Here is a 20,954-nt window from a genome sequence, read left to right as displayed (position 1 = left end):
AGTGGTCTCCCTCCACCTGGACATTGATCCTGATCAGCCTCAGGGGCAGCAAGTCAGACACAGAGAGGCCAGGCTCAGTTACAGGTAGAGGAAAGCATGTGCTCCCGAGGATTTGTTGGAGGGCAGGCAGGAAGCAGCCTGCACTTCAACATGCTGAGATAAATTACAGTCGCTTGCGTCCTCGTTGCTGCAGCCTGCTCGAGCTTCTTAATTTATCCTGCCCAATAATGAGACTCTGCCACAGTAAAGCAAGGCACTCTTAGCTCAACAGGTAGAACAGGGTATTTCTAGCACATGCAAGTTATCATGAAATGAGGAAATCTAGATTTTTTTTTTTTGTGGCCTCACATACGATTAAGAGCTCAGATCTACGTTTACTGACGGCTGATGCGTTTTGAAGAGGCAGAAGTGAGGGGCAACCCTCTTGCACAGAACACTGCTATAATTAACTTCCCCAAACCCTCTGTTACGAAAGTGCTTTGTCTCCCATTGCCTAATACAAATGTATGTAGAAGCCTCAGTTTAGTATCAGAGGAAGTCAAGCATCCAGAACAAAAACGAGCCAAGGTCACTGTTCACAGTAGGTCGATGGTTCACGGCCTGCCCTTTCTTTAGAAAGGACGTGCAGCACCTTCGTTCGCTTGTGTTGCGGGCATCCTACCACAAATAGGAGTAACGCTGTTTATGCACCATGGTTGTAATTTAGTTTGTAGGACACAGACTGCTGGTGTTAGCAGGGGACATTTCTTGCAGCATAATTAGTAAAGGAAAAGCTCCTTAAGATGTCATGAGAAGCTGCTGTAGTGAACAGCTAACGCTTTCATCTTCTGCTAGCAAGCTACAGGTGCGCAAAATAATTTGAAACAAGGGTTCACAAACCCTTGTGCTAGATGCGCTTCACCTGTACTTGCTTGTGTACCTGAAATACTAATAGTTTTCTCTGAAGAAATGTAGTATGTCAAATGTGAATATTTGTCCATAAGACACTGTATAGTTGGCTATGAACTTTTATTAAAATATAATAGAAATCTATACTTCAGAGAAGGCAAACACTAGACTGTATTGTACCCACAAAGAGAGGCTGAGAAAACAATACAAGCTTTTTATATTTCTCACTTGCAGCAATTAAGTGTCCAATGTTCCTCTTAAGTTTTTCTCCTACATAGGATCATCAAGTTCCAATGTATTGTTATTGATTTAACTGAATGATATCAAACATTAAAAAAAACACACCTAGATAAAAGTGCTAGTTATTGCTATTCTTGATCTAAATTGACTGCCAAAAAAAAAAAAAAAAAGCAGACCTCCTGTTTTTGATCTACTCAGGTGGCATAATACTTATAATGCATGATGCTGCCAGCTTCAACAGTGTATAAAATGTCAGCTGTTCTATTTTCCCTCTGTGCATCAGTTAGGCCTTGTTTACTCAAACAAAAATTAAGATAAATTCATAACAGTACACTTAAACCAGTAATTCTTATATGCGCAGTCAAGTAAACCTATCACAGTAAAAGGAGGTTATGATTTCTACAGAGGACTTTAAAAGCCTCTACAAAGGAGCAGAGCTAAATACAGTGACAGGAAGAGCATTCAAGGGTTGGGTATGAGGTGGGGGGCCCAGCGCTACTCTCTCTATATAAATAGCGATGGGGCTTTTCCTTGTGCACCTCCAAAGCACAGCAGTAGTCTGAGAACAGAGGCAGAGGGATGGAATCGGGGAGCATCACTCAGGCTGAAGACAGTGTTTTCTCCTGCTTAACTCTTGCACTGATTCTGGAAAACTTCAGTTTTCTCTCATTTACCCACAAAGCAGGCCATAATAACGACAGAGTAAGAATTTAAATACTCTGCTAATATTAGAAAAGTTTTACAACTAAAGACAACAAGTAATACTGTAAGTTGATGCAAGTTTTATTTAGACTGTACAAACAGGGCACTGAAAAAAAAAAAAAAACAGTGGCTTGATGTTGGGACCAGTTCTATGAAATAAGTGGAGTAAGAAATTAAAAAGGCACTAATCTTAAGAAAAGACACTCCATATATTCTAAGAATATAATTCATTTAATACTGTTAATTTTATAGCACAAAAAATAAAACAAGCTATGATCCCCAAAATAAACTTTAAAAGCTTACACTTAATATTATTGCCTGAAGTTCATGGTCTTTAAATTACATATTGTGTTTTAAAGTTTACACAGTGAAGACTGTCTCAAATACAAGGCCACCTTTCCCACTTCAATAATTGTTTCCTTGCCTCAAAACACATTTAACACTAGTAAACAGAAAATGACAACTACAAAAGAATGCTTTCACTGGTCCCAAAAGGCAGTCTTTTAGGTGGGTCTCACTTTCAAATGCAGGTATTGAGAAAAATGCTTGAAAACTTGACTAGAAAACAAAGGCAGCCCACTCATTCCCAGGATGTTAATACAATATAAAAAATTACATTACAGGCACATGAAATGGCACAAAGAATGCTGTTTTTCCCTTTACAAAAATAATGCTCAGGCTCTTCAGAGCCCCAACCCAAACAGGATATTCCCTTTTGTTTATTCTTTCCCAATTTGTAAACAATCATGAATTAAGTTAGCGCTTATCCAGTGATGGACACTGATTAAAAGAGTTTTCATTTAAACTTTCCGACTGGTCAGAGGCTTCAATGTATATTTACACATGTACACAACAGGAGGAAGTCAAACAGTAAGCCTTTCTTTCATGATAGTTAACTGCTGTGGCACCAGGTAATTAAACCAGCTGCTAGTTCAAAAGCATGAACAACTTTAATGGTGCATAGATTGAAGCCATCACTTGATAGACTCTCATGCTTCATATCAAGTATACCTTATACGCTCAAGGAACACTTACACTGATAGGTTATCACTCAAATTTAAAAGGCTTCATAAAGTAACAGACAGCACATACATAAGCAAGCAGAAGTGATTGAGAAACCAGAGAGTCCTTCAAAGAGAAACCCAGACTGATCAAATGCAGTCTTTATATCAAAATACTTGTCTTACAGTAAAAGAGCAAGGACGCATTTTTTTTTGATGCAAGTTTACAGTCAGCTTAGCCTGTTCAGTATGCTACATTTAAACCACATGTAACATCAGCGAACCACACCTCTGCTACCCAGAAAAACACTGCTCATCAGTGGCCCAAAACCAGTTCACAGAAATTTAAGAATTCTTATCTTTGTGTCAGATGCCACTACACACAAATTTTGCATAGTTTTGAAGGAAAATGTTTTGCTTTTCTGCAGTATCAGAACGTTAATTAAACTTAAAACAATGCTTGTGTTCAAAGTGTATACCCTACTGAATGTTTGAAAAGCATCAAGACATTTATTTTAGTGAAAATAATCCAAGTTAAAAAGCTGTGTCCAAGATCTCACATCTCACAGTATTTATGGACTTTAATAAGCAAAGGAAGAATTCTACAATCAGTCTTCTGAAAACAGCTGCCTATAACTAGGTCAGGTCTGAAACAAGATTTCTCTGCAGTAGACTGAGTTTAGTGCAGTTTCTGTATTCACAAGATGACTTTCAGTAGTACAATCTATGTAGTAAACTTACTTATAGGTGGAGTTGGGGCATGAAATAAGAGTGACCTTATTTAGTTAAGATAGCTGCATAGCTTTTCATTGCAAGACAAACTGGCAATGCCTATTGTCAATAATTATTCTTACAGCACCAAACACTTCAGTCAATGCTACTCTACTTCACAGTTAATTATTTGGCAGTAAAATGCTCTACAAGAACTTAGAGACTGTCAGCCACTTGATCAACACTAGAGAAAACAGCTAATAGATGAAATGAGGAACTTTTCTTTAAAACAGCATTTTAAGTCTCTTCTTGTAAATGCTGTTTTTGCATTTCTTCAGTGCCTCCCATTTAAGGATTTCATGGCACTTCAATACGAAGGTAAGAACAACTTGCTTTTATTAGGATCAAGAGACCCACATCAACAAGAATACATGCTGTAACTTAAGATAAGTTCTACATAATTTGATATAACAAATGGTAAAATTCTGCAAGTAGCTGTACTTTTTCATTTTGCTACAATTGACAGTCTTCAAACATTGAAAAATGAATGCATCAGGGCAGCTGCTTTACTGTCAGCTTCGGCAACAGATTTTTCTTTAACCAGGATGTTTGAAAAGGGAGGTTTTGCAAGTACAGTCTTTGCATACACATGTGTTCTGTTAATTCAGTGTTCAATTATTTTTTAAAAGAGCATTCCAGTTCATCTAGAAAACATGTTTAAGGAAGGCAGCAAAAGATGCCACTGCACCTAAGCTTTTATGTCCCGTATGCAGGTTAAGGACTTAAGCTGCAGGGTTTTAACTGTACTCATGCAGCTACAGCCATTTAAATCCCTACTGTAGATACAATTACAGCAGTACACCTGAAGTACAGAAAAAAGCTTATACTAGTAATGGACACCTTTGTGGCTTCCTCCAACCTGAGCCTAAATTTACCATATGGGGGAACCCAAGCAGCTGACTCCAATTAACCACTTTTTAGGGGATGCTGGGAGTGGGAGGGATCTGGGGCTGATATAAGCCAGAGCATTTGGGAGGGGGGAAACAGATGGCAACATGCAAGCAGTTTGTGATGCAAGCAAGCAAGAAGAAGCAGAGACATGGAGACACCCTGGGGAAAAAGGTACTGTGTTTGAGAAAGAGCCTTAAGCAAGCTGGGGCTGGCATCCCTAGGAAACTTTAGAGAGAGAAGGGAACCTGAAGAGAAATGGGTATAAAAGGTTTTATGTTTAAATAAGAGGATTTTATCAGTATTTATCAAATTCTTCTGTAGCGCTCCTTTCCTACCTCTCTATACCATGGCAATCTGATCAATCTGTCCACCAAGCAACAGCTTGGTGATGAGCAGTTCTATTTTAGTAAAACTATGCTTTAACATTGCAGAAGAGCTGTGTGTAGACCAGGCCTAAGTGTTTCCCTTTAAAGCTCGCTTTCTACGTTTAGTGCTTGCAAAGTCAACAGAAATGCCTTAAGTATGTCAATAACAGGCTAAAAATATCAACTCCTCCTAAGTTTCCTTATAAATAAATGCCTCGGCTTCAACGCAGCTCAATCAATGGTTATTTGCATTTAACACACACTGTTTCAGGAAGGTCAACAACAAGCTTAAAAGCTATCACAAAGAGCAGCTTCTACTATAACTGCTTAGAATACATAAGCTTCAATTATTGTCCTTTAAAGAGACCATTATCTTGAATGTACTACCTTAGGACAAGTTCTCTTAAAACTAAGTCTTCTTCAGACCTAAAATTGCATTTTTGTTGTTGCTTTTTGTTGAACAGTAATGCACAAGTTTTATGTTTGATCTAAGGTCAGGGCTCTTCTTACTGAGCAGGCCAGAACAAGTCCATGGAAGTCTCAACAGGAAAGGTTCCCCCCCTCCCCCCACAATATGTGTCTCCTATATACCTGTATGGTTCAGTCTTCTCCAGCTTAAGGCCCAATACAGTTCTAAAAGTGAAACTATATTCTGGATGATGCAACTATGGTATGAAGGTCAGGCAGTGACTTCAGCTGTAATGTATTCCAAATGTATATTAAAAGAACTGTCAAACTGCAGCAAGCTGGAAAATGGGCAATGCTAGCAATGTGCCATTAAGTCACCATCCCACCTCAAACAATGCTAATGATAGCCAGGAAAATGAAGCAGCAGTGTGAATCAGGCAAAGGGAATCATTCGTTCTCGTCTGGGTTTTGAGGGTCAATTATTTTGACATGCGTGAATGGGAACAGCCCTTTTCGACCGTTGACTTCTCCTTCCCACTGACCGTTTATATTCATCCTTGTAACCTTCACAATATCTCCGACCTGTGTAATTAAAAAAAAAAAAAGCTATCACATACAGGAATCTTATCTCTGATACATATACAAATCAAGAGAAACAACAAACATGACTGCATTAAGGAAAAAACACTTAGTGTAAGTTTCAAAGGGAAAAGTTACCGAGCTAAACACCAAAATTCTGTTGCTAGATGCAACTTTACCTGCACTCTTCTTCAAAAAGAAAGTCTTAAATGTATATTTACACTCACGAATTACTGAGCTACACCTTTTCCAATAAGAAAGCATACAACTTTATGCAACATGTCTAGGTTAGATATAAACTGACAGCACTAAAGCTATCATCAGTAATGAGATGCAATATCCATTCAAAAGAGCAAAGTACTAATGCTGGTTTCAGCATTAGTGGTCTAATTTAAAAGGAAACTTAGATTTTTTTTTTTTCCCCCAGATAAATTCTTATGGCAATTCTTAGTTCTGATTATCACTGTTTAGAAGCTTCTATAGCTATCTAAAATGACAAACTTCCTAAGCCAGCAAAAGCAATCTCAAACAATTTTATTAAGCATTAGATAGGAAGATTCTAACTTTATTCACTGTTCTTGCCTCTACTTCCTGTTGGAGAATTTGGAGCAGGAGCAATTACATGTCAGGCCTTTCCTACCATAACCGTATCTCTTCCTCTTGGTGGTGAAAGATGAGAAGAGCTCAATTCTGACAAAGCAAAAATGTCAGTCCAAATGGTGAGAAGTTACACTCTTCCATTGTTCAAAGCCTGTTTTTCATCCAGACTAGAACAACTTACAAAGCAGAATATCCAACATAATGAGTAGCGTTTAAAATTAGCTAAATAGTCCATTTCTCCCTTAAATATTCCTAATGCTTTAATGCTTCAGAACAGCTGAACACGTGGCCTGTTGCAGCAGCTCTCAAGCTTTACACCTCCTTCCTGTTTACTTAATTGCATCTACATGGTAACTACAGTAAATATTAGAAAAGTAACATTAGCATCTAACGGCTAATTTCTCAAAAGAGCGAGCCAACCTGTGACCACCAGCCAAAAACTTGTAAGTTTTTTTGCCCATACTAGGGCCAATCTCAATTTTCCAGTATTTTGTAGAATTGGAGTTTGACAGACATCTGCATGTTTATAAAAAGCTCTCCACTTTCTTAGGTCAGAATGAAGACCAGCGTAACAGCAAACGCTTTCACTCTGTTAAACTTCAGGAATCAACTGATACAATTCTCCTAATTTTATGCTTTTTTTCTAGTGATAGCTTTCTCAAATTGCCTAGGAAAACCTCAAATCTTGACAATTCTTGACTGTTTAACACAATGTTAAAGCAAGTCAGTTTAACTGAGTCCTATTAGAAAGCTTCTATCAAAGACAACTGAAAGAAGAGGTATTGAGTAAAATGGACTCTGGAAAATAGGAAGAAGGAGTAGAGGTAACCCCGTTGCATCAGGAGTAGGCAAAAGGGGTAACATCAAACAATAAAAGCTCAGATTGAAATTTAGAGAATTACTTAGCCTGGCAAAATTCAGTTCTGACTGGTAATTACTATCAACTGAAACTTTGCAAAGCTTTCACAAAGGTGAATTTAGATATCTGAGATGTCAAAATGTACATTTAGAGGTCTGATCACATAGAATATTCCTGTACTATGAGTAAAAAGGATTTTCCAAATGCTACTTTTACTTTGCCAATGAAGTTACCTCGGTGAACTGAACGCTAGCTAACAGTGAACAACGTTCTTTGTAGATGAGTTTTTAGACTAGCAAGCTAGTTAAGTAAAATCCAAAGATAACTAGCTTGGATTTTTCTAATTTATGAAAAACTAGATTTTAGTCCTGATACAACACGTATAACAACTTGTCTAAATTACCTACTCCTCATGTTCGGAACTGATGCAGCTAATTTAAGGACCTTGGCCAAGGGCCTTAGACTGAAATCTGTCTTTTTAGATAAGACCTGTATATTTTCTGTTAAAGAAAAAACTGAGTTCCCAAAATATTTTGCAGAAGGCATGTTGCTCGATGATCTGAAGCCTGTTTAAACTAGTTACCATTATTTCAATAGATACTTTTTGAAAATCACTCAGAAGCAAGAATCCTTAAGCGAAATTGAAGATGCTGTAATAAACTCCTAGGCAGTTGCTCATCATGGTATCTTAAAAATAAAATAAATCTAAAACTTTGAAACGCTTTCCAGAGATTTAAGCTTTATGCTGTAGACTAGAATGAAATCAGACATTTAAGCAAAACGTGTTTTCCCTGCTAGTTGTTGTTTTGTTTCCCTTTGTTATTGATATTCAAGATTGTCACACTTGAGACAATTTTAATGCTTTGAGTGTGCATTTGATTAAAAAAGCACAACTTGTTAGACTTTGTGCTAAATGGAAAAGCTAGACAAAGACTTAGTAACAAGCCTTAAACAGGAACCAACAAATGTCTCTTTAGGAAAAGACGGATAACATCTATAAATACTCATTGCTAGATTTAAATAAACCTTAGAGACTGATCCAAGTTCCAGGTTTCAGGCTTAAGTTCAAGAATACACATCCAGAATCACAGCAGTTAAAAGTTAACTGCATTTGTATCATACCATAAAGCCAGTCCACTCTGAACCACTTCAACCTTATTTGTGGAAGAAAAAGAAGACTCTATGCAGTACATTGGACCAAAAACATAGATTTTTTTTTAAAATTCTAGAAAGTTATCCTTCAATTTGATTCTGAACGACTCCTACAGCTGGACTAGGTTTGGAAGTCTTATTTACTCTGGAAGAAAAACTATTTACAATAGAAGCCTATCATATTGGAATAAACTGCCACGTAGATTAACAATGTAAAATGTTTTCTGCAGTGCTAGGCAAAGTTGCTAAAAGTCAGTATTTGCCATTAAGGAGTGCTGGCTGAGACAAGATTCTCAAAGTACTTTCATAACAGGCAGCATTGGAAGAGTAAATTTACTTGCAATAACTAAGCATACTATTTGAATTAGAGTTTTTAAATTTGCTTGGCTTTAATGGAAAGCTGACTATTCCCTTGTGCTATACTATGTTTAAAAAAAAAAAGCACTTGCCCTGAGGAAACTCAATGAAACAGAACATTGAAACAAGATTACGGGAAGCAACCTTGATGTCAAGACAGAGTAAGTCTTGGATCTCATGTTCAAGACCTGTATTTTGACAATGTTTTAAAAAATCTGGTCAAGCAGTTCCTCTGTGCATTCCCCCTCAATTACTAGCTAAAAAAAAAATCTGGTAAATTCTTTCTAAAGCCTCTACAACTTGGTCAGGCTGAGGTGTGTTTTCCCCCCCCCCCCCACTAAAAAACTTAGCATGCTTTTCAGAGAACACTTCAAGGCAGTCAGAAGGATTGTCTTATAATTAGGCACAGGACACTGTCAGAAGACCTGGTTCTATTCTCATCTCTGCCACAGACTTCCTGTATGACTCTGGACAGCTCACAGTCCTTATCTACAAGTTAGCATAATGTTTCCTTAGTCCCAGCATCTTAGCAGGCCATGCCAGCATCACTGGATGGAAGTATTAACCGTTGAAATGAGTAATTCTTCTGAAATGCAGCCATTTGGCTCCACCCAAATGATAACATAAATATCTATTTTTAGATAGCACCCTCTCATAATGTCCCTGTTACAGCATGAACTCAAAAACCCTGGAGAAATCTAAGTTGTGTAACATGCCAATCAAAAAGGTTACTTCATTCACTCTAGACTCTTCCATAGCTGTCTACCTGAAGCTGATTCATACATTGCAAAGGTGGTGTGCTGCATGCTATTTCACTCAGTCAATTAATTCTACTTGCATTTTACAGATATTCTAACAATTGTTCTCTGGTTGACTGAGTCCTATAACAAGTGCAAGGAGATAAAAAGGCATTAGAACTCTAAATCCCTTTAGTCCACTCAGTCAATAGCTAGAGAAATCATACTGCTATCTGGAATTCATGGGGAGTTGAACCTCAGGCCTTAATTCTAGTTGATGTCACAAAACTTTCTTTTCTAACACCAGCATTAGTGCTAAAAACTAAACAAGTAATTGTTCAAACCAGCTGACTATTCTGGTGGAGAATAAAGTACAACAAGGTTCAACAATAAGAAACTACTTGAAATCCAATTGTCCCAAACAGATAAAAGGCTGAGCCAAACAAAAGAAAGGCAGAGTTCAGTCATACAGAAAACAAAGTGACATTTTCGAAGTAACAAGGGTTTAGCTACTGATGTTTTGATGTGTGCCAGAATAATAGCTTGATACCCAAACCAGAGGCTCAAGCCATTCAGCTAAGAGGACAGACTTTCAACCGTTCTTGAGACACTGAAGCAGGTAGAAAAGCAGCATAAAAGCACTGAAGATCCAATTAATTCAGCCTCGTCCAGGAACAGAGCAAAACAACCTAGGTTTGCAGTTCAAGTACAGCTAGGACAATTGCCAAAATTGAGGTGGTAGCCCCACAGATAACAGGCTACCATAATTTAATGAAAAGCAGCACTATCTCCTGCTAACCGTGCTGTCAGGATTGCACAGAATTCAGAGCACTGAAAACTTAACATAGATGACAATTCTTGAGCCATATTAAATCTCTTTGCAGCACAGGATCTTGTCTAGGTTATCCACATTGTGTAAAAGAATGAATGAATAATTAAGAAGATGTATGCTTGGAACTTGATGCCTGCACTAAGTTTTTTTGTCCTGGCACAGATTTCTTGCAACTTTAAGCCCTAATGCTTCAATTTCTTCCGAAAATGGACTCTGCAAATAGAATTGAGGGCAAATGTATATTAAGTTGTGAGGCATTGGGCGCTATCTTGATGGGGACCATAAATAACCTAAGTTGACTGGGAAAGGAAATCACACACAGAAAAGTCTCCAGAGTAATTCTGTTGCCTTTTCAAAGGGAGCTTACTGAAAAGTTGGTGTACATCAGAGCATGGATATGGGAATCCTGCTGTCAGCATCATTTTCAATTCAATAGTTATCAGACCTGAACTCTATTACCAGCACTTAAAGCTATGCAAGCACAGGTTCTAGGTTTTAAGTGACATACTCATCATGTAGTTTTGATGCATTTTAATATTTAGCACAACAATGCTACATGCACTTAAATCAAGTAAAATGTTCTTTGTCTAGTGAAAGTAGCCTAATTTCTTAAGACGTTTCTGCTCCTAGCACGCTTTGTCCTACTTGTCTCAACTTTATTTTTTCAAAAGAAACTTAATTATAACCTAATTGCAACAAGCTCAAGAGAAATAAGTCAGTTATATAATTATGGATATTTATTTCACCAAAACTTTTCAGTGACACACCGAATTCGTACTAGCAAACAAACACAAGTACACCTTTGATACAACATGCATAAATAAGCTACTTGGTACTACAATGCTGATATAGGTCTTGAAAGAGCCATTACCATTATAAAGACCTTGCTATAAAAATATAATGATGCTCTATTAATTAAAAAAATAAAGTCTTAAGATTGTTTAAACAGAACTGTAACTTTTCTAATATAAATCCCTGAAATTCTATCATGTTAAGTCTGGAAATGGACTCCAGGCCTATTGCTACCTTCAAAATAGTCTACGATGCTGCTATCACAGTGCTTGGAGTATACGTAAGAACCACTATTTAAACACAGGGCAAATAGAAGCCTAGCTGCTACTGTGCTGTTCTCCTGTCTTCTGGTTCCTTAAGCCATTTCACTCCATTTTGAGTGAATTTGGAACTTGTTGCTCATGTCCCGAATCTAACATTGAAACCGAGCTTGGTTTTTTTTTAAGGCAATTATCTACCATCAGTTGATCTATTGACTCTGCTGGACATGAAGAACTTAATTGCATAGATGTTAGCAATCAACCAACTTCTTTGAGTGCAAGTAAGAGGTGTCCAACTACCAAGAGTTTTCTAAGGTAAAATACATTAGGTCTTGGACTAAGAGGCCCTGCACAGACTTCATATGCTGGTTAATGCATGCCAGTTTAATGCATGCTTCATGAGCATGTTGCAGTCAAAAAGGCTGGCTACAGAACTACAGAATTATTCATACTGAAACTTTCAGGTAGACTTCACTCTGTAGCATAGCAACAGTGCCAAGGAATCTCTGCTCTTAAATTCATCACTTAGGGTTAGGTATTCTGTATAACCTTTGAATATAAGATTTCCTACCTAGTTTTCCCAAAGAAAAGGACTGAAGAACAGCAGAACGCAACGCTGTAGAGTTCCAATAAATATAGGACACTGTGTTCCTGTCCTTCATATTCCTTCCTCTAAAACACCAAGAGGGAAGGAAGCTTTTAGCATCTTGGCTAAAAGTAAATGACTGAGAAAAGATTTGAAGTGTGTGTGTGGTATCCTTGAAAATACTACATGTTAGTAATAACACTTAGTTGCAACGAGAAACTGCAGAATTTAATCAGTTTATTAAAGCCCATTAAATCTGAACCGCCAAAGTAAGCTAGTCAATTGGCAACAGTAATATGTCAATCTTAGTAATACAATTAACTTAGCATAGGCTTTACTTATTTGCTCACTGGAGCAGGGAGATGTCCATGGTTTTGTGTATAATAACTGCCATATCAGATAAATCACTAAAACTTTATACTCTTTGAGATAGTAGCTACATTTAAAACTTATATTTTAACCTACATATTACTCTCTAAATTCTTAATTTAGAGAATAAACATAGAGCATCTAATGCAGTAGCACCCAGTTAACATCTAGACTTTAACCACTTCAGTAATATAACCGTGAACGCTAAATAGTTTTAGTCCAATAAAGTCCAAATGGTAATAGATGCCATAATGTCAAACCATTCCTGTATCCTTATAGGAAAACTGCAGTCACACTCTTAAACTTATTTGTCCTTAAACTCTGACACTTTAAATGCTATTTCAAATTAAATAGCCATTATCCAACCCCACAGATCTCGACAAGTTTTTCAACAGAATACTCACTTTTGACAAGCTACGTTTTTCTGTGTGAGAAAGTTTGTTTTATAGTTGAATTAAATCTTCCATACGAAACAACCCTCCTCTCTGTAAGAGGCTATGAATCTCTTTTCTTAAACAACTGTGTGTGATTAAAAAATGGGCTTGCAAGCAGAGAGTTTGTCGCGTTTTCAAACTGAACCCTGGAGAATGACACTTCTCCACTTAAAAGTCAACCACATTACTATGCAATAGACTTACTCCTGATGATATTCTAATCTTTGTAAGTACAGTTTGTGTACTGACTCCATAAAGCTAAAGCCAGTGAACAGATATTTTGCTTTCATATTGTTTTATCAGTTTAAGTGGGATTACACAATCAGTCACTGTGTAATCAGATTATACCAATAAGGTTTTCTATCAGTACAAGCTAAACTGTGATTCAGAGTGTACCTGTACTGATGGAGAATGTTATGAAATGTGATTATTCTGAAAGAATACCATTAGTTTTCTTCCCAAAACATTTCCACAGTTCGTCCTTCTACCACTAGCAGCTTTCAGTGCTCTTACAAAAGTAGAAGTTTCTAGTCCAAGTGAACCCGGGTATTTTCAGGGATGTTGAACCATGTGACCTGAAATGGTTCAGGTTTAGTGACATATAGGGCCTTGATAAGGTTGGGATTAATGCATCACCAGGGCCCAGCAAGTGTTAGGCAAGTAGAATAAAGATCACGAAAAGAGGATCAGATTCTTCAAGAGTAGCAGATAGGACCAAAAAAAAGTTGCTATAATACGATTGCTAAAGTTCTCTATGCATGGATAGGTATGGAGAAGCTGTAATCAGTGATTTAATAAAAGGTAGATCAGTTTCCTGAATGCTGTTTTTGAAGCCTCTTGAGAAACCACAGCATGACTAAGGTAAATCTGTGAAGAAGAGAGACTACATAGCCAAAACACAGTAGGGGTGGGAAATGCAAAGTCACAGTGCAAAAAGCAATGAAGAATTCAGTGGAAGGGAAGAAAATTTCTCAAACCACTTCAGTAAAATTTAAAGTTTCAAAACAATTCAAGTCTGCATGCTAGCCAAAGTTAATCCTACAAGCATACTAGGGTAGCTAAAATGACAGGATTAACTAGGTTACTAAATAGCGAGCCAGAAAAATCTGGCTTGTGAGGCTCATCTCTCAAAGAGTCCTGCTACCCTCAGCAAAGCTAAGTTCCTTGAAGTTAATTCCATAACACGTTAATACCACAACAAAATCAAACACTTGCTGTTTTCAGAAGCATGAATAGCTTTGGCAGGAATCTGTACAGTGCACTTGGCACTGAATTTACACTTTGCCCCATGATGACTTTTCACACACACGGTTCACAAGTAACAGACTGCTAACTTTCATAAAACCCAGGAAAAATCCTGTGACACTTAACTTTTAACCCCATAAGAGTAATCGGCTGTAGAGGTCTTACAAATAGAGGGGGGGGGGAAAAACCTTAGGGCAACTTTTATAAATAACTGGAAGTTCATATAACCTTTCAAACTTTAGTCAAAAGTACTACCTATAGATAACAGCTTTAACTTGCAAACTAACTGAGAAAAAGCAACAAGAAAAGTTCAAAAGTATTTTTAAAATCGCTATTACTTTACTTGCTAAAATGCTTGCCTCCTTGCTGCTTGAAGTCTCTTGGTTACTGTTCTCAAAGATGAAATTTGAATGTGCTAATAGTGCTGCTGTTCCAGGTGAGATGCTTTTGAAGTATGGCTTAACCAGCCTTGGGCATAATCAAAGTACTTAAATAAAAATGTTCTAGGTATGATTTTAAAAACTAGCTGCAATCAGTCTTTAATACCAGTTTAACTAGAATTGTAATATGAATTCTTAAGTATTTAAAGAATGAAGCTTTAAAGCCTTTAATACATCCCTAATAAAAATAAAACAAGTGTTTTTGCAAGCATAGGAACTTATTAAAGGTTCAACATAGGCTACACTGCAGCCCATCATCTTAGGGAAAAAAAACTAATTTAGTTCTTAATGTTTCTCAAATTCCATTTTTGAAATCCAAAGTAAATGGGATTAGAGTGCTTCTGAAGATCCCCGCCCTGACTTGTTTATATTTTCCGACATGCCCAAATTTCAGCTCTCAGCACCAGATACCGATGTGCATCTCATACTCCACTTGAGGATCAAGAAAAAGATGATATGTTTACCAGCAATCCTTACCTTTCTCTGAAGGATGCTACTGCCAGTTTTCAGCCTGGAATACTGCAATGATTGATTAAACATCCCTTTCCTTCCCCAAGATTAGGTGCAGAAGCAAAGTCATCCTTCCACTAGCACTTACCTCCACAGTAGAAGGTATACATTCTACTCACTACCCCTGCAGCATATTCACACTGTTCAACAGGCAAGAAAATAGGATGAATTAGGTGTAGGTTCTGAAGTAACTCAGACCCTTTTCTAAAGGGAAGTGGTATAGATGAAGCAATTTTTTTTTTGTAGATCTTTCCTCAGGATGTAACAAAACTTCTTAGTCCCTTAACATATATAAGCAGACTCCATATAAAGTCATCTACGCCAAGTCAGTAAACAACTACTTTAATTTCTTATTTTATAAAGAACAACTGGAAACCATGAGACTTAAAGGCAAGAACTTACCTCTAGCGCAAGTGCAGTCTTGTCATAAGCACAGGGTACTCTTTTTTGGATAGCTTTGGCATAGACTGGTCCATTCTGTGTTGATGGCAGAGGATTGATCACTGCTCCAGGTGTACTGGATACTGAAGGAAGGGGACTTGTGGTCTGAGGCTGAGCATAAGCATGGGCAGGCTCTGGAATACCGTAACTGTTGGAATTCCTGTTTCCATGCTTCCCATGAGAAGATCTGACTAGCTTTTCTACATAAGGAACAGGAATCATCCCAATCCGACCATCCTTGTTTCTGGCACTCCACCACTGTTCTTCAGGCTTCTCTACAATTACGAGTATCTCACCCTTTTTAAATGGAAGATCCTCAGCATCATTCCCAGGAAAGTCATAGAGAGTCCGAACATATTCCACATTTTCTTCTGCAGCAGACATAGTAGGGGCAGTTCCAGATCCTATGGGTGGACTTGGATACCTGAGTTTAAAAAAAGATTTGGTATTATCAATAGCTACTGTTTTGCATTTCCAGTAACTATCAGATTTTACAGCAGAATACCCATTAAAGGAGAATCACTGATGTTCACATATATAGAAAAATAAATGAAATGGACTTGAGTGACCTTTTGGGGAGGAGAGGGGACACTTGGAGAGCTATATAGTTCTCTTCAGTTCATCCTATTTTTATTTTGAACTTCAGCATCCATTTTTCCTCTTATGAATTCACCAACTCTAATTGCCAGACTTGAGGGAACACAGTGGAAAAGGGAGCAAAAGCTAGAGGAGGGTATGATAAAGTATTAGTTTAACTCTTCTAGCACTTAAAAGTCCAGGGTTGTCTTTCTGATGCTATAGGTAGTTCTGGATCTTTGTTTAAAAAAAAAAAAAGACCCTACAGTTTATATGCAGGATTCTGGGGGTGGCCAGTCATGCTAAATATTGGAAACTGATTTCTCTAACAAAGGAGATGGGCAGGCCCTGTGTTTTCAGGAGAATGTACTTTTTCCCCCTCAACTCTCCAAATGAATCTGGAAGGTAACACTGACAGCAGTTCCCTAACCTTATTTATACAACTTAAACCCCAAAGAGTTTAACAATTTATATTTTAACAGAAAAATTACTTTTTCAAATTTATTTACTAGGTATGTAAATACCGAGTCACATAAAAGTGACATCCTCATAGTGAACACATTACAAGGTATTGCACCCGCTGCTAAGAACAGAATAAGAAGTTAAAAAGGTAACCATCCAGAAATATTCTTTTGCCTTATTTGCCTTATTCACCTCAATATGACCTTTACTTTATTATTCGCATCATTTATCACTTTGCTCATGATCTACCTAGTACTGTCACTTCATTGTCTGAAAATGCTCATCACATGAAACTCCTATTTTCACTGCAATCTATTTTCACCATAATTTTTATGTATTATCTTCAAAGTATATCTGCTTTGGCCCATATGATGTTATCTAAGCTACAACAACAAGAACGCATGCAACTAGCCTAATTCAATTTTCTTCTGCTACTTGCCAAGTTGACTGAAGTTAAGTATGGTTGGTTGGTTGTGTTTTTTATTAAGATATTCCAGAAACCTTAAATAGGAATATAATTGTTTCTTTAAGGTATCCTGCTGAAGCCAAAGAGGAAGAAACTTTAGAGACCAGTCACTCCACACAAGCAAGGGCCTAGGCACATCTGCAATGATGGTAAAAACTCACTATTGCCAGAAAACAAATAGAAAATTTAGTTTTCAACTGTTTTGGCATAAACGTCATCTCCTGCAGCTAAAGAAACTTGTACACCAACAAACTTGTTCAATCTCATCATGACAACTATCTCCTCATCCTGTCCTTAACGGTATTTAAAAAAAAGCCTTCAAGAATACAAGAACCTGAATAAAGTATTCCCCCCTCCCAAAAAAGCCAAGTTTTTATAAGGAAGAAAAAGAAATAACAGTTCTGAAGCATATGCCTACCCTTCGTATTCTAAGTCCAGTTCATTACCTTTTTAAAAAAAAAAGTCAGGAAATGCTACTTTTCTTTCTCCCTTCTAGCAGGAAGTCTCCTTTAAGTTTAATTTTGAGCCATCAACTGTGTCATTGATTTTTCTCCAAGAGTTTGAACAAAAATACTATGAACAAAACCATCTAATCAATCCCATTAATAGCTCTGTTTAAAAAAAAAAAAGGTCAGTCCACAGCATGCAAGGTCTCAAATCTGTCTCTGTACGCTAGGGGAGCAACCACCAGTTCCTATATGCAATCAAAAGCTTGAAGTGATGTGGTTCTGAAATGTTTGTAATGTGCTTGACACAAGATTCTAAATAAATAGGAAGTGAGCAAGTTGGGGTCAGCTAAGTGACACCAAGTTTTTAAGTGGCTGAGGAAAGCAAAATAAGTTATTGCCATACATGACTATGAACAGGTTCTTATTTTCAGAAAAGCACATCCATATTCAGGGAAGAATTGAGATAAACATAAGGATTGCTTCAATGTAGGTTTTTCCTCCCAACCATCTGCAAGTTTAAACATGCGCATAATGCTGGGCAGCTCCATTTAAGTAGCCCTGCAACTGTGAAAGATGAGCAAATTCTTCACCTATTCATCTTTCCAGCCAAAGCACAATTGTGCAGACTTTCTAGCAGCTTTAACAGTTCTAGAAGCTAGTGACTTGTCACATCCCTTACATCACTTGACAGCTCTGCAGAAAGATTTTTTTTGACCATCTGAGTTGTGGAATTTGACAAGATATTGTCAACTTTTGACATTACTGACTGTTAAGAACATCACTATGCTTAAAGCCAAGCTTAACTCGTGAGCAAAAAGCTCTTTTTTTTTCCTTAAGAACTTATTTAATCTGCAGATGATAGGAACATTTTAAACTGCTGAATTTAGTAGTGAACTAATTTGAATTTGTTTGTCTGTGTGTGTCTCACTATTTATCTAGCTTTTATTTTCACTCCATTCTGTACAGGAAGCTGAACAGCTTTGAAATAACATACTGAGAAAAGCTTTATAAATCAAAGTAAGGAGCGAGCAAGTTCATCAATAAATCTAAAATAGTTTACTGATGCAAGCAGCAGGTTATGTCTCATGTTGGGAACAGAACAAAGAATGAGCTCATAGCTATGTCATATTTTTCCATCCTCCTAGAGCAGCATTTTTTAGTGTAGTGCATGCAGTATGCAGACACAGGCATACAGTGCCATTACCAGGCTGGGAGAAATATTACGATTTCCATTCTTCGGGGGAAGTGAACTCCAGAAGCTTGGGAAACGCTGTCCTAGAACGCGTTAAAACTAACTTAACAGGGTGGTACAGCCTAACCACGTAAAGGCCTTTTCTGTTCTAACCGCTGTGGACGCGGAGACGGACAGCTCTGAGGCTGTATCTCGATCGCTGAGTGGAAGAGCTGTGAACCAGGTCCTCAACCGCCCGAGGAGCAGGACAATACCGCCAGGCTGATACAAAGCGAGGCCACACCCACTGCGAGAGAATTGCAGTCGGGGGGCAGAGATGCACGCAGCACCTTCGCACATGCCCACGGGCTCTGTAAGGACGTGCACTGCTATAGCCGATATACCTGCAAGAGCAGCTCGGAACGGCCGGTGAGATCCGGAGTGCGGAGGATCGCTGTTGGAAGCGGTTCCCAAGGAAGGGCCCTCAGGGGCCGTTTCCTGAGCAGGCACGGCGGGGCCCCGCGTCCAGCGTGGGGATGCCGGGGCCGCGGGGGGGGGAGGCTGGCACTCACCTGGGCGCCGGCTCGATGAGGGTGGTGGTGTCCAGGTAGTGGATCTTGTAGAACTCCAGCAGGGCGGGCAGGTGCTCGAACTCCTGGTCGCCGATCTTGAAGCGGCGGTTGGGCAAGGAGTTAATGATGTAGTGGGAAACGCGGGAGTTCTCCGACACCGAGAGCACGTAGTCCCCCGGGCAGGTGGACGAGTCCCGCACCAGGAACATGCCGTGCCGCTGCCCTTGCAACCGCGTCTGCGCCTCCGCCCGCGACACCGGGCCCACGTACCAGCTGGAGCGGTCCGACGAGTCGAAGCGAGCGGCGGAGGACATGGCTCCGGGCGGGGAAGGGGAAGGGAGCGGGGCAGGAAGGTGAAGAGCCCGAAGGCCCAGGCGGAGGCAGAGACGCGGAGAAGGGAAGGCCTGGGCGGGGAGGCGGAGCGGGCTGGGGGCTAGCAGGAAGCGGCTAGTGCTCAGCCAGCGATAGGAGGCCCGGCGGGAGAGAGAGAAGGAAGCCCCGGGCCGGCGGAGCCCGAGCAGCGGCCGGGGCGGGGCAGGGCGGGCGGGCGCGGCGCGGCGGTCGGGGCCCCCGAGTCTCCCTCAGCGGCGGGGTGTGCAGGGCATCCTTCCCGCCTCGCTCGCAGGCCTGCGGCGGGCCGGGCTGGGCGAGCGGCGCCGGCTCACTAGGACGGGCGGCGAGGGGAGCCCGCTGCCGCTGCCTCGGGGGCTGGGGGGGATGGGGACGGACAGAAGCGCTCGGCTCCCGCTTTCTCCTGCCGGTTTCCCTCCACTCTCGGAGCCGAATGCTAAAATGGCGGCGGCAGCGCCGGGCGGTGGGAGTTTTCCGGCGGCGGCGGCCGCGCAGGCGCGTTGCGCTTCTCGGCTCGCGCCGGGGGGGGGGGGGGGGGGGGAAGGAGGAGGCGGCGGCGGCGGCGGCGGCGGCGACGACCGCGCGCCGCGGGGGGAGGGGCGGCGGTCTGAGGGGCGGCAGCGCCCTCGCCTCCCCCCGCCGGGGCGGTCCGAGCCTTCCGCGGCGGAGCCCCGGCCGGGCCGCCCGGCCCGCTGCTGTGGAGGCCGGGGGGAGCGGGCCCCCCCCCTCCTGGGCGGCCGCCCCGGAGCACCGAGCAGGCCTTACCGCGGCCTCCCCCGCCCTCCTCCTCCCCCCACGAAAGCCTGCCTAGCCGAGCCTGGCCGCTCCTTGGGCAGCGCGTCGGGGGGGGGCCATTTACCTCCTTCACCCACCGCCGTGCCCCCCTCGGCGTGCCCCGCTTCGGCCTGTCCCCGCTCCATCCCTGTGTGCCGGCCGCCCCGTCCCGGGCGAGGGCTCCCTGAGGCGGAGATCAGCCTGGCTGAGGTTTTCTTGTTCTGTTAATTGAATTTTTTGGAAGGGCAAAAGGCACCCCCGTGATAACCCCCTCTGAGGGAGGTAAGTTCCTACGTAGCTCAGGAGAGGAGACGGTTTCCTGTCTCTTCTGCTGGGCCTGTTCGCAGCTAACGGGGGCGAAGGCCTTCGCCTCTGGTCTCGGGGGCGAGGAGGGCGCCGGGCGGGAAGGGACGACGGCGATGGCCTTGCAGCCGCCAAGAGGAAGGAAACCCCCGGAAAGGATGCGGCGAGCCCCGAGGGCAGGGCAGGCGGTGCAGCATGAGCTGTTTGAATTTTAGAGGGAGCTCAGCGCGCTGTGACCTCAGAGGAGGAGCGGGAGCGTGGGCAGCGAGGCCTACGCCCTCTGACTCAAGTTTGGGAGGGCCGCTGGTGGTAATTAGCGTATCCCACTGCAGTGGGCAACGGCATGCCAAAATAAACAGCACCCAAAAGAC

At 40.8% G+C, this 20,954-nt stretch overlaps 1 protein-coding gene across 1 annotated transcript; it reads right to left on the bottom strand.

Moving 5' to 3' along the window:
* Positions 1-2,042: 2,042 nt before the first annotated feature.
* Positions 2,043-19,958, bottom strand: CRKL (CRK like proto-oncogene, adaptor protein). Its single transcript, XM_009687513.2, has 3 exons — positions 19,156-19,958; positions 15,421-15,883; positions 2,043-5,848 (listed from the first exon to the last, which is right to left on the bottom strand). The coding sequence occupies exons 1-3, from the start codon at positions 19,467-19,469 to the stop codon at positions 5,714-5,716; spliced, it is 912 nt and encodes a 303-aa protein (XP_009685808.2). The 5' UTR covers positions 19,470-19,958; the 3' UTR covers positions 2,043-5,713.
* Between the last annotated feature and the right edge of the window lie 996 nt (positions 19,959-20,954).

The sequence above is a fragment of the Struthio camelus genome, chromosome 17, assembly GCF_040807025.1.
Source record: "Struthio camelus isolate bStrCam1 chromosome 17, bStrCam1.hap1, whole genome shotgun sequence".
NCBI classification, from domain to species: Eukaryota; Metazoa; Chordata; class Aves; order Struthioniformes; family Struthionidae; genus Struthio; species Struthio camelus.
Note: the sequence above shows the minus strand (reverse complement) of the source record. Positions and strands in the feature narration are given on the sequence as shown.